Below are 14,378 nucleotides of genomic sequence, written 5' to 3'. Positions count from 1 at the left end.
ATGCATAGAGAAAACTTTGAGGCCAGTGCTGAAGAAGAGCATCTATGCCCTCCACCTTGTCGTCCTTTCTGCGACTGAAGAAGCGGGGCACTTTTGCATTGAGATTCGTGGCGAACAGGTCCAAGAGAGGAATCCCCCAGCGATCTGTTATCAAGCAAAATGCCTGCGGGCTGACAGACTACTCCCCCAGGTCGAGAGGGTGCCGGCTGAGAAAATCCGCCTGGACATTCACTACCCTCGCTACATGTGAGGCTGAGAGAGCCGACAAGTGACACTCTGCCCAAGTCATGAGCCTCGCTGATTCCTGCTGCAAGAGCCGACTCCTGTTTCCTCCTTAATGATTAACATGAGCCATCGCAGTCGAGTTGTCTGAGAGAATCTGTATAGCAGCTCTGACACCACTGAAGCAAAGGCCTCCAGCGCTGGCCGAATTGCCCTGGTTTCCAACAAGTTGATCGATAGAGCGGCCTCTTGGATAGACCAAAGACCTTGCGAAAACTGTCCCATGCAGCAGGCTCTCCAGCCTTGGAGACTGGCATCTGTTGTCACTACTATCCACTGGGGGGGCCTCCAGCGGCATCTCCTTGGTCAGACTGCTCATATAGAGCCACCAGAAGAGACTGCTGTGCTCTGGGTCTGCAGAGGCAGTTTCTTCCATAGGCAGTTTGTCTGTGGAGACCATCTGGACAAAAGGGAAGACTGAAGAGTTCTCATGTGGGCTCGGGCCCAAGGGACTACTTCTATTGACGCCATCATGGAGCCCAGGACCTGCAGATAATCTCGGGCACAGGGAGAGGGCTAGTGCAACAAGCTCTGAATCTGGGACTGTAGGTTGAGAATTCTGTTCGGGGGAAGAAATATCCAACCATGTGTGCCGTGTCGAAGGACACTCCCAAATACTCCGGGGACTGAGAGGGGATCAGATGGCTCTTAGCGAAGTTGATAACCCAGCCGAGGGACTGCAGGAACTGAACTACCTGAGCTGTGACCCTCATACTCTCCTGAATTGACTTTGCCCGAATCAACCAATCATCCAGGTAAGGATGAACCATAATCCCCTCTTTCCCGAGAGTGGCCGCCGCCACCACCACCACCATTACCTTGGTGAACGTGCGAGGAGCTCCAGACCAAACGGAAGCACCTGAAACTGAATGTGATGTCCCAGCACTGCAAACCAAAGAAACTGCTGGTGATGGGGCTGGATAGGTATGTGTAGATATGCCTCCATTAGATCCAACGCCGTCAGAAACTCTCCCACCCTGACAGCGACAATAACGAAACGATGGGTTTCCATCTGGAAGCTGGATACTTTTAAGGGCATGATTGACCGCCGTGAGATCTAAAATGGGCCAAAAGGAACCCTCCTTCTTCGGGACCACAAAGTAAATGGAATAACAACCCTGTCTAACCTCTGAGGACGGCACGGGACAAATAGCCTGAAGGTCTAAAAGCCTGAGGAGAATGTCTCGCACTGTGATCGCTTTAAGTAGGCGTTTGCCAGGGGCCGTGCAAATTCTAAGGCATACCCAACTCAAATAACCTCTAACACCCATTGATCGGAGGTAATCTGGGCCCATTTACGAAGAAACTGAGAGAGCCAAGACCACACTGGAATCAAAGAACGGTCCCGTGCACCTTCATTGAGTAGAACAGGCAGGTGACTGGAAAGAGGCACTGGAGTCTCGTCCTCCATGACAGTATCCGCGAAAGGACAGAGATCTTTGGAAGAATCTTGTCGGATCTCTGGGATTGGAGCCCCCTCCCAGACTGAAAATCATGCCCTCGGCCCCTGGAAATCATCGAGCCTTGGCCAACTGTTCTAGGCCTATCTTCTGGAAAACGAGGCACTTTAGTATTCCCTAAGCTACATACTAACTTATCCAACTCATCCCCGAATAAGAGGGAACCCTTAAAGGGAAACTTACTCAACTTAGACTTGGTACATTTGCAAAACAAATTCAGGTGGGAAACCTCCTTCCTGAGGGGCCAAAACCCGAGGCAAAAACCACTGCAGAGTTCTCCGGTTGAAAAGATAAGGCCGGGCTGTCCCAATCTATAAGGGAAGAAGAATCTGCCGAAATGGCAGCTTTTTCCACTGAGGAAGAAGCGCTGGCGGGCTCTGCCACGGGGACTAATGAAGTAGAGGGCGACACAACTGCAGGCACCAATAGGAAAGGAGCCGCCGCCGAATCCACCGCCGTGCAGTTCTTACAGGTGCCAGATGCGCCTACTCCCCGACCCTGGCAAACCGAACACTGTCGGAGCTTTTCAGAATGGCTCCTCTTGGTTTTTTTTTTTACAAAGAAGCTCACTACTGCGGTAACTGTGGGAGATAATGCCAGCGCAGTTGCCCTAGGCAGTGACAAAGCTGCTCTGCTTGTTTGCACTGAGGTGCTAAAGGCTGTTTTTTTTTTTTAATTTTAGTTTTCTTTCAACCAATGTGGCTGCCTCTCCCTAAGCAGAAACACCCTTCCTCTGAAGGGGTAAAGCTCTTCCCTGCTGAAAAGAGCAGCCAAGGTCAGCAGGAGCACAGAAGGGAGGAAAAAGGGGGAGTGACCCAGTACCCCAGAGCAAAAGAGACCCGGTGCAAAGAAGACTATTTTTTTTTTAATACAGACAAGAGATGGAAACAAGAATAGAGAGGAAACTAAGGGCTCGCCTCCTTCCACCTGCTGGAGACTGAGATTAATGGGTCTAGGATCACATGGCCAGGGCTCTTATTGACACCTAGAGTCAGAACTTCTTAGCCTCCTCCTGCTGGAAGGAGTGCACAACCCATCAGTCCAATCCTGGGCCGGGCTGGAGGGATGCTAAGGAATTCTCACATTTTATACCACCTTTACTAACTGGCAGGTCAAGGCAGTTTACAGACTAAACAAAACCAGAAAGGAAAAGAACTCCAAATTCAGTTAGAAAACATGAAAAAAAAAAGGAATCTAACAAAATCAGTAAGTAGGCTAACAGCTCAGAAAAGAAACAAAAGAAAACATCAAGGCATGTACCCATGTGTGTAAAAAGGTCTGCTTTATGATTGCTGTTACTTCCTATGTTCCATCAAGAGCCTTATGTTCAGAAAGTGACAGGGACATTGCAGCTTCCTTCAACTAAGCAGTATCTTTTAATGGATATGTGTAAAAGGTCTTTTACTCTGTCAGGTCCCTTTGCATGGAATCAATTGAGACTGGGTGAGACACTGCATTTTTAGGAAATGTTTGAAAGCGCTATTTGTTTTCTGCAGGCATTTAACACATGAAAGTTGCTGTTGATTTTAGCGTACCAATGCTGTGATGTGTTAAAGCATTGTATTGTATGTTTTATTATTATGTTTATCCACTCCTACCCTAGCTAAGATAATATTAACCATCTCTCTGACCTCATGTGCAACTTTCTTTAAATTAGCCACCTTACTTTCTAACTCTTCTTACTCACTTATCTATATGTTCCATCTTTGCTTATACCCTTCACTATCAATTAAAATGTTCTGTTATGTATTGTGTTGACATTGTAAGTAGTATACTATGCCATACCTTGTATTGTTATTTGAATATTTTTACTGCTGTAATTGCCTATTGCTCATGTTTGATTTATTCTTACTGTACACCGCCTCGAGTGAATTCCTTCAAAAAGACGGTAAATAAATCTTAATAAATAAAATGTATGTAACTTTTGTACCTTGCCTACAACGGTGTATAGTGAGAGTTAGAAATATTGTAAATAAATAAATAGTTATGTGCTGCCTCTTAAAAGGGAGAATGTCAGTAAGTGCTCTTAGTTCTGCTGGTAAACCATTCCAATGTTCAAGACAGCATTTAATTACTACTGCTTGTAGAACAGTACAATTAGCTAGCCACAAGCAACAGAATTTAGGCTGTTACACTGCAATTACTTCATGTGGAAAACCACCCTTGAATAGGCTAATAGAGTCAAGTGTGAGGATCATGAAGAAGTTCAATAAATCTGAAATTATTTTTTGCAATGTGTGAAGAGAGCTGCACTTATACACTTTTACAGTTGGACCAATCTAATCATAGACTGTCATTTTTATCCCATCTTGCATTTTTATTAAATTAATAACTACTTGGGATAGTTATTTTCCCTCTCAGGCAGATTCTAATTGGAATGACTCACCTCTTTTTGTCAAACAGCAGCCTTCTTATTTTTTTGTTTCGGAAATAATGGAAAACATTTTTATTTCAAAAATACTTAATTCAGCTAAATGTTAAAATCTGTATGGTTTGTTCATTTTCAGTTTTATTTATATTTTGTAATTACCAGATTATATCTTTAATCCTTTGTAAAACACTTTGGACCCATTCTGGGGATGATGGTCAATAAACGCTTAGATTAGACTAGATTACATATCATGGCAGAGTTTGTGGCCAATTGCTATAATAGATCTTGAAGGAAAATTCTTTACTTCTCCTTTTCTCTCTCTCGAAAAAAGAAAATCATCTTAAAGTATAGGCTGAAGAAATAATTGTGATCAGTGATCATGATTTTTATTTCTAATCTAGGTAGTTATACATGGAAGAAGTTTTATTGTTCACGGTGGTGATTCTATGAGCTAACAGAATCACAGTAAACATAAGAGCCCCCAGTCACTTCAGAAACTGCCAAAATCTTTACCCTCATCACTTTTACTTTTAGTGATGAATTGCAGCACGATTCCTCCAGGTTGCTCTCTATCTAAAGAGCAAATCACAAGAGTATACCCTTATGATCAAAGACCCACTGGGGCAGTAAGAAAAGAAGATTCAAAACTGTTTAACTAGCCAGGAACAGCACCTGGCTGGTTAAACGGCACTTAACTGGCTGATATTCAGCAGGAGATAGCCGGTTATCTTCCACTGAATATTCCCGGTTAGCGCTTAGCGGATAGCCAGTTCTATCGCTCGATAAAACTGGTTATCCGCCTATTTTTAGTGCATTGCCGACTAAGTTTGGCAGCCAAATTTGGCTGCCTCAATAGCAGGTCTATCTTTGGCCACTATGAACTTAGCCAGCCAGCGCTGAATATCGACTTGGCCGACTATGTTCTTAGCGGGAAAAACAAACTGGATATCCAATGTCAATCACTGGAAATGGCCCGGCATTGAATATTGCGGTGGATAAGTGACCTTGCTGCCCCAGATGTGGTTTTCTTTTCATTTAGTTTTGGTAAGGAGCTTCAGGAGGGTTTAGAGCTCTGGGTAGGGAGGAAAACCCAGAATGGAATCCAGTCAAGTGGAAGGGAGGTGCCTTACCTAGCAGGTAGAAGCAGCTGGGAGGGTTTGGCAGGGGTAGAGTATGAACTCTAGGAAACCGGCAGCCTGAAGGGAGGAGTTTCCAGACTCCCTCAGTTCCTAGCTGTCCATCAAAGAAAGGGATGGCCTGGAAGAGAGGGGTTGGAGGACTCAGCAGCCAGAGAGAGGGAAATAAAGGGTGAGGACATACAGGTAAAGGGAGAAGAGTCCCAGCCAAGAGAGGAGGGAGTAGAGAGTCCTCTCACAGAGAGCAAGGCAAGCTAAAAGTAAAACAGGCTATCCAATCTGGGGCAAGAAAGGACCACAAAGTAAAAGGCTGAGCCAGGAAGCTCTGGAATGGCTAAGGAGCAGTATGAAGATAATGGACCTGAGACGGTCTGAGGAGCCAAGGGCCACCTCTGAAGCTGACATGGTAGTAAAGCTAAGTTACTAGTGTTATAAGCTTGGTGTAACTTAAGGACAATGTTTTGGGAAGCTGAATTCTTTATTGGTTTCTGGCAAGTTGTTTTATCGCTTGTAAAACTTTAAATGGTTATAAATAAAAACTTTAAAAAAAAAAAAGGTTCCAGAGGTGATCCGGGAAATTATAGACTGGTGAGCCCGACATCAGTGCTGGGCAAAATGGTAGAGACTATTATAAAAAACAAAATTACAGAACATATTCAAAAGCATAGATTAATGAGACAAAGCTAACAAGGTAAATCCTGCCTCACCAATCTACTACACTTATTTGAAGGAGTGAATAAACATGTGGATAAAGGTGAGCCGGTTGATACTGTATATCTGGATTTTCAAAAGGCATTTGAGAAAGTACCTCATGAAAGACTCCAGAGGAAATTGGAGAGTAATGGGATAGGAAGTAGTGTTCTATTGTGGATTAAAAACTGGTTAAAAGATAGAAATTAAAAAGTAGGGTAGATAGTGGTTTTCCCCAGGGGTCTGTGCTGAGACCACTGCTTTTAAACATATTTATAAATGATCTAGAGATGGGAGTAACTAGTGAGGTAGTTAAATTTGCTGATGACACAAAGTTATTCAAAAGTTGTTAAATTGCAAGAGGAATTTGAAAAATTACAAGAGGACTGTACGAGACTGGGCATCCAAATGGCAGATGACATTTAATGTGCGCAAGCTCAAAGTGATGCATGTGGGAAAGAGGAACCCGAACTATACTAACGTGATGCAAGGTTCCACATTAGGAGTCACCGACCAGGAAAGGGATCTAGGTGTCATCATTGATGATACAGTGGGGGAAATAAGTATTTGATCCCTTGCTGATTTTGTAAGTTTGCCCACTGACAAAGACATGAGCAGCCCATAATTGAAGGGTAGGTTATTGGTAACAGTGAGAGATAGCACATCACAAATTAAATCCGGAAAATCACATTGTGGAAAGTATATGAATTTATTTGCATTCTGCAGAGGGAAATAAGTATTTGATCCCCCACCAACCAGTAAGAGATCTAGCCCCTACAGACCAGGTAGATGCTCCAAATCAACTCGTTACCTGCATGACAGACAGCTGTCGGCAATGGTCACCTGTATGAAAGACACCTGTCCACAGACTCAGTGAATCAGTCAGACTCTAACCTCTACAAAATGGCCAAGAGCAAGGAGCTGTCTAAGGATGTCAGGGACAAGATCATACACCTGCACAAGGCTGGAATGGGCTACAAAACCATCAGTAAGACGCTGGGCGAGAAGGAGACAACTGTTGGTGCCATAGTAAGAAAATGGAAGAAGTACAAAATGACTGTCAATCGACAAAGATCTGGGGCTCCACGCAAAATCTCACCTCGTGGGGTATCCTTGATCATGAGGAAGGTTAGAAATCAGCCTACAACTACAAGGGGGGAACTTGTCAATGATCTCAAGGCAGCTGGGACCACTGTCACCACGAAAACCATTGGTAACACATTACGACATAACGGATTGCAATCCTGCAGTGCCCGCAAGGCCCCCCTGCTCCGGAAGGCACATGTGACGGCCCGTCTGAAGTTTGCCAGTGAACACCTGGATGATGCCGAGAGTGATTGGGAGAAGGTGCTGTGGTCAGATGAGACAAAAATTGAGCTCTTTGGCATGAACTCAACTCGCCGTGTTTGGAGGAAGAGAAATGCTGCCTGTGACCCAAAGAACACCGTCCCCACTGTCAAGCATGGAGGTGGAAATGTTATGTTTTGGGGGTGTTTCTCTGCTAAGGGCACAGGACTACTTCACCGCATCAATGGGAGAATGGATGGGGCCATGTACCGTACAATTCTGAGTGACAACCTCCTTCCCTCCGCCAGGGCCTTAAAAATGGGTCGTGGCTGGGTCTTCCAGCACGACAATGACCCAAAACATACAGCCAAGGCAACAAAGGAGTGGCTCAGGAAGAAGCACATTAGGGTCATGGAGTGGCCTAGCCAGTCACCAGACCTTAATCCCATTGAAAACTTATGGAGGGAGCTGAAGCTGCGAGTTGCCAAGCGACAGCCCAGAACTCTTAATGATTTAGAGATGATCTGCAAAGAGGAGTGGACCAAAATTCCTCCTGACATGTGTGCAAACCTCATCATCAACTACAGAAGACGTCTGACCGCTGTGCTTGCCAACAAGGGTTTTGCCACCAAGTATTAGGTCTTGTTTGCCAGAGGGATTAAATACTTATTTCCCTCTGCAGAATGCAAATAAATTCATATACTTTCCACAATGTGATTTTCCGGATTTAATTTGTGATGTGCTATCTCTCACTGTTACCAATAACCTACCCTTCAATTATGGGCTGCTCATGTCTTTGTCAGTGGGCAAACTTACAAAATCAGCAAGGGATCAAATACTTATTTCCCCCACTGTATGTTGAAACCCTCTGCTCAGTGTGCAGCAGCGGAAAAGAGAGCAAATAGAATGTTAGGTATTATTGGGAAAGGAATGGAAAACAAAAATGAGGACGTTATAATGCCTTTGTATTGCTCCGTGGTGTGACTGCACCTCGAATACTGTGTGCAATTCTGGTCATAGCATCTAAAAAAAGATTATAGTGGAATTAGAAAAGGTACAGAGAAGGGCGATGAAAATGATAAAGGGAATGGGACGACTTCCCTATGAGGAAAGGCTAAAGCAGCTAGGGCTCTTCAGCTTGGAGAAAAGACAGCCAAGGGGAGACATGAAAGAAGTCAATAAAATAATGAGTGGAGTGGAACGGGTAGACGTGAATCGGTTGTTTACTCTTTCCAAAAATACTAGGACAAGGGTATACGCACTGAAGCTACAACATACTAAATTTAAAACAAATCGGAGAAAATATTTCTTCACTCAACGTGTAATTAAACTCTGGAATTCGTTGCCAGAGAATGTAGTAAAAGCAGTTAGCTTAGCGGGGTTTCAAAAAGGTTTGGACAGCTTCCTAAAAAATAAGTCCATAAGCCATTATTAAGATGGACATGGAGAAAATCCACTGCGTATTTCTAGGATAAGCAGCATAAAATGTATTGTACTGTTTTGGGATCTTACCAGGTACTTGTAACCTGGAACAGCCACTGTTGGAAACAGGATGCTGGGCTAGATGGACCTACGGTCTTGTCCCAGTATGGCAGCACTTATGTTCTTATGAGAACCTCAAAAGCAGTTCTTAATGACGCCAACTCTCTTTTACTTAACAGAACTAAGAACAGATGTAAAATAACCCATCTTAACAGAAGCACATGTTAATAACGTTTCCTCTTAATTTCAGTGTTGGTGCACTAGACAAAAAGTGAAGTGCAAGAAGTTACCTGTAAGCCGCAACACCCCACGGCATTCATTATGGAGGCGTTGTGAATAACTCGGTAAGGAATTCCTGCCTTTACTGCTCGCAGAACCAGGTCGCTGTGTGTTGTTGCCCTGGGGCAAGAAAGAAACAGATTATACTGGAAAGAGAATCTGGTAACTGCGACTACAAGCATGGCATTTGAAAGTCAAATTATAAGTTATGTGAGTATTCAGTAACAGAAATACTACAGCATTCAAGAATAATGCACCCTTTAGAGCAGCAACAGCATTATCTTTGCTGTACATGGAATTAGGAAAGTAAAACCACTGAACCCTGCTTTAAAAAAAAAATAAATAAATAAAAGAAGGGGGAAAAATGACATCTACACTTGGCCTATGATTGTAAAAGCCGACAGAATGACCCAAGAGCTTTGTTAGACAATAGCATGCTGCTGCTTCTGAACTCACTCTGGCAGCTGTTTGCAGATGAAAGTTCAGGTTTTCCGTTAGATATTCATAACACCTGCAAAAACATCTGCTGAACAGCAATTACGGTTTCAGACAAAGGAAAACATGGGTCCTGGCTCCAGCACGCCTTTAATGACAGCACCAACAACCCTTTTCCCATTCCTTTTCTACACTCCAGCATAAACAATGTGCACAATACTAAGAGCAGCTCTTACCAGAGACAGAAGGAAAAATAGAGTATACTTGTGGATTATTGCCTGGAATCAAGAAGCACCAAACTATTACTAATCTGAAGCACAATGCAAATACCGGCAATTTAGAGAATGACACTGCTCAATAGCACAATGGAAAACTGAAAATAAATGTGTGGCTATAACCTACCCATATGGCTATCTATGCATTTTATTTTAGCTGTTTGTTTCTTTTCTGCCAAAGGTATGGTGACCAAAAGTCTCAGTATTTTAAACAAGTTGTGTAGCAATAAATTGTACTGCCCTTTGTGGTGATAACCTTTCTGGGGTTATGGTTAGGTAGTGAGAGCTTAACAAACATACCCTACACTGTCTATTAAAATGTTCTATTATGTACTGCGTTGACATTGTAGATATTATTACTCAGGAACCTTCGTGCAATACCATAATGTATTCATCTTTACCATGTATGTATGCACATGGTATATATATAGACCATGATCTGTTCCATGTATGTTATGTTCCATGTATGTTACCATGTATGTACGCAACTTAACGCAATACCATTTTTAATTCTGTTACCCGGAAATGGCAACCGCCATTAAGGCAAATGTAAGCCACATTGAGCCTGCAAATTGGTGGGAAAATGTGGGATACAAATGCTACAAAAATAAATAAATAAATAAATAAAAATAGTGTACTATGTCACACTTTGCATTGTTTGAAAATTTTTATTGTTTATTGCTTATGTTTGATTTTATTCTTTGTGTACACCGCCTTGATTGAATTCTTTCAAAAAGGCGGTAAATGAATCCAAATAAATAAATAAAATGGTAATGGAGGTTTGTTTCCATGCCAGCAGCATGGTGATAGAAGGCCTTGTTTGGACCTTTTAACTTCATGTAGTGTTTCACAAGCCAGTTGAGGGATGACAGCCACCGATTCCCCATATTTTTATTTACATTTTGCTTACACCTTTTCAGTAGTAGCTCAAGGTGAGTTACATTCAGGTACTCTGGATATTTCCCTGTCCCTGGAGGGCTCATGACCTAAGTTTGTACCTGAGGCAACGGAGGGTTAATTGGCTTGCCCAAGATCATAAATAGCAGAAGTGGGATTTGAACCAGCTATCTCTGGATGTTAAGACCTGTGCTCTAACCACTAGGTCACTCCTCCACTCCATATGATTTCGGGAAAAGATGGAGTTATTCACTCGGAGATCTGGTTTCAGTCCTATAATTGCTTATTCAGCACACCTAGCTTACATCCCTAGAGAGCTCAATATTTAGTGAAGGTCCATCCATTTAGCGTCAAACCTCAGTAACAAATGTAACAAGGAGACATTCAAATAAAAGATGACCTAAGGCAGAAAAGAGGGAAGGATGCAGATATGCAGAATTAATGGGAAAAGAAAGAGATGTGTATTAAGGTGATTGCTCCGCTAAGCAGAGACTGCGTTTATTTGTACAGCGCTGTATACACCTGATGGTGCTATAGGTGGTAGTGGTGGTGATTAGCAATGCTTTCTCTTTCCTTTTGTGCTCACTATGGCACATCTGGATCCAAACAGTAAGCAACACTGCCAGTCAGATGAGCTAAGCCTCTGAGGTTTGGCTGGGCAGAAAACAGCACCGCTTCAGTAAATAGTTTCCATAAATGCTCTCCACAGTGCCTGCCTGTGATCTTGCCAGATGTAGCTTCTCTTTTGCTGATTTAAAGATGATAGCCTCCACAGCCTCATTTATAACCAATTAAAAAACAAAGAAGCAAAAATAACCCCCCCCCCCCAAAAAAAAAAAGCACTGTTATAAGGGATCTAGAGAGTTTGCTAGGCTGTATAGAAATAGGTGTGACCAGCAGAAGAAAAGAGGTTTTAATACCCCCGTATAAGACGTTGGTGAGGCCCCACCTGGAGTATTGTGTTCAGTTTTGGAGGCCGTATCTTGTGAAGGATGTTTAAAAAATGGAAGAGGTGCAAAGAAAAGCTACGAGAATGGTATGGAATTTGCGTTACAAGACGTATGAGGAGAGACTTGTTGACCTGAACATGTATACCCTGGAGGAAAGGAGAAACAGGGGTGATATGATACAGACGTTCAAATATTTGAAAGGTATTAATCCGCAAACTAACCTTTTCTGGAGATGGGAAGGCGGTAGAACTAGAGGGCATGAAATGAGATTGAAGGGGGGCACACTCAAGAAAAATGTCAGGAAGTATTTTTTCACAGAGAGAGTAGTGGATGCTTGGAATGCCCTCCCGCGGGAGGTGGTGGAAAAGAAAACGGTAACGGAATTCAAACATGGGTGGGATAAACATAAAGGAATCCTGTTCAGAAGGAATGGATCCTCAGGAGCTTAGTCGAGATCGGGAGGCGGGGCTGGTGGTTGGGAGGCGGGGATGGCGCTGGGCAGACTTATACGGTCTGTGCCAGAGCCGGTGGTAGAAGGCGGGACTGGTTGTTGGGAGGAGGGGCTGGTGGTTGGGAGGCGGGGATGGCGCTGGGCAGACTTATACGGTCTGTGGAAGAGCCGGTGGTGGGAGGCGGGACTGGTGGTTGGGAGACGGGGATAGTGCTGGGCAGACTTATACGGTCTGTGCCCTGAAGAGGACAGGTACAAATCAAGGTAGGGTATACACAAAAAGTAGCACATATGAGTTTATCTTGTTGGGCAGACTGGATGGACCGTGCTGGTCTTTTTCTGCCATCATCTACTATGTTACATACATACACCAGGTCTCTGAAGAACAAATCAAAACCCATTAAACCCCATCAGTAAAATTGGTGACTCTTCCAAATACTGATCATAAGAGAACTGTTAAGGCTGGTGTTAATTTAGGTATAATAAAACTGGCTTGTGAAACACTACATGAAGTTAAAAGGTCCAAACAAGGCCTTCTATCACCATGCTGTTGGCATGGAAACAAACCTCCATTACCATTTTATTTATTTGGATTTATTTACCGACGTTTTGAAAGAATTCACTCAAGGTGGTGTACACTAAGAATAAATCAAACATAAGCAATAAACAATTATAGCAATAAATATTTTCAAACAATACAAAGTGTGACATAGTACACTATTTACAATGTCAACGCAGTACATAATAGAATATTTTAATAGACAGTGTAGGGTATGTTTAAGTTCCTGATGTATCAACTTTCAAGATCAGAAAATAGTTTATAATATACTAAGCATACGTCAATTACAATAAAAACAATAATACAATACACTAAAACATACACCAACTATAATAAAATAACCATACAATAGATAATTGCAATTAAAATATGTAGGGGAAGCATGCATGGCACGGCTCATGGAATTCTTTCCAACCCTTTGCATATAAATACATGTGGGTGTGGAGGAGGGAGGGGATGTGTGTCAGTACACGTGTTCGTATGTTGGTATGTGTATGTTTGTTTTCTGTGTTTCTGTGATCAGGAGACGAGAGGAGATGAGACGAGACAAGAAGGCAGTTTCCTTAATAACAATCTTACAGTGAATCAGTGTATATCTATTGCAGCTGTTGGAGCTACTTCTCCCACTGAAATATATTGTGGGCAATTTTTTGGAGGGGATTTTCTACCTCTCACCAGATGCAGCAAAATTCTATTACAGCATAGAATATTTCTCCAGATTGTCTCTTCCCTTCTTGTGACTACAGCTGCTTTCCAGTCTTCTGCCCCCACTGCCTGGATCCTACCTAGTCCGTGCTGTTAGTTACAATGGGACCAATGCAGAAAGCTTTGGGTCCATTGTAACCAACAGCAGAGTATTTAATGGCCTCATTACATGGATTTTGTAACCATGTCTTTCACATTAAGCTAACTCTCTTGCTCAGCTTCTTTTTGCACTGCTCTGAAGGTAGGGTGTATAACCCATGGTAACCATGTGGTTATGCTTTTTGCATCAGTCGCAATGTAAGCAGGCATGGCTGGCTCATTCAACCCTGGGCGGGGGGGGGGGGGGGGGGGGGGGGGAATGTGGGGAACTAGGGAACTGCAGATAGAGGTTTTAAACTCTGACAAATGTCCAGACATATCACCCATCCTTCTGCCTTCTGGATATTAGTGTAAAATTCTGCTGATATTCTGAAGAAAGCCAGACTGTTGGCACTCCTATACTCATGAATCCTGAGCAAATATCACAGCCCCCCCCCCCCCCAAGATGTGGACACAAAGCATGTACAAAGTTTGCCAACAGCTTAATCCCGCCTTGCCCATGGCAACAGATATTACTTGGCAATACACACAGACTTTGAGACCCAACACAGAAATTAAAGAGGGGTCTCCTGATTCTTCCCCCCCCCCCCCCCCCCAGCTGTCCGGTATCTCTTCTCTTTCCTCTCCCCTAGAAGTCCAGTATCTCTCCCTTTCCTCCCACCCCACAGTGCTAGCCATGAAGACAGGCTGCCTTCAACCAGCCCTAGGTCCTTCCCTCTGCCATGTCCCGGAAACAGGATGCAGTAGAGGGAAGGCCCTAGAGTTGACTGGAGGCAGCTTTTATCATTGCTGCTACTAGTGCTCCACAGGAGAACTGTGACAGGCAGTGAGGGAGAGATGCCAGACCTGCAGGGAGGAGGGAAGCATGAAATGCTGGACACATGGGGGGCAAGGAAGGGGGAGAGGCAACAGAGTGGAAAGGGAGTGAGACCTGTCGTATGAGGGGGGAGGAGGGATACAGGACTAACTGAAGAACATAGGAGCGTAATAATGGGCATACTGGATCAGACCGATGATCCA

General features: G+C 43.5%; 1 protein-coding gene across 2 annotated transcripts in view; it reads right to left on the bottom strand.

Annotated features, from left to right (window-relative positions):
* DPH5 (diphthamide biosynthesis 5) overlaps positions 1 to 14,378 on the bottom strand; it is a 91,182-nt gene that overhangs the window by 54,390 nt on the left and 22,414 nt on the right. For both annotated transcript variants that reach the window (XM_030207105.1, XM_030207104.1), the window contains exon 3: positions 8,999 to 9,107. In XM_030207105.1, coding sequence (XP_030062965.1) covers positions 8,999 to 9,107 — 109 coding nt within the window. The remainder of the gene's footprint in view (positions 1 to 8,998; positions 9,108 to 14,378) is intronic.

This window comes from Microcaecilia unicolor, chromosome 6 (genome assembly GCF_901765095.1).
Source record: "Microcaecilia unicolor chromosome 6, aMicUni1.1, whole genome shotgun sequence".
Taxonomy (NCBI): domain Eukaryota; kingdom Metazoa; phylum Chordata; class Amphibia; order Gymnophiona; family Siphonopidae; genus Microcaecilia; species Microcaecilia unicolor.
The sequence above is the reverse complement of the archived record's forward strand: the minus strand, read 5'-3'. Positions and strand labels throughout refer to the sequence as shown.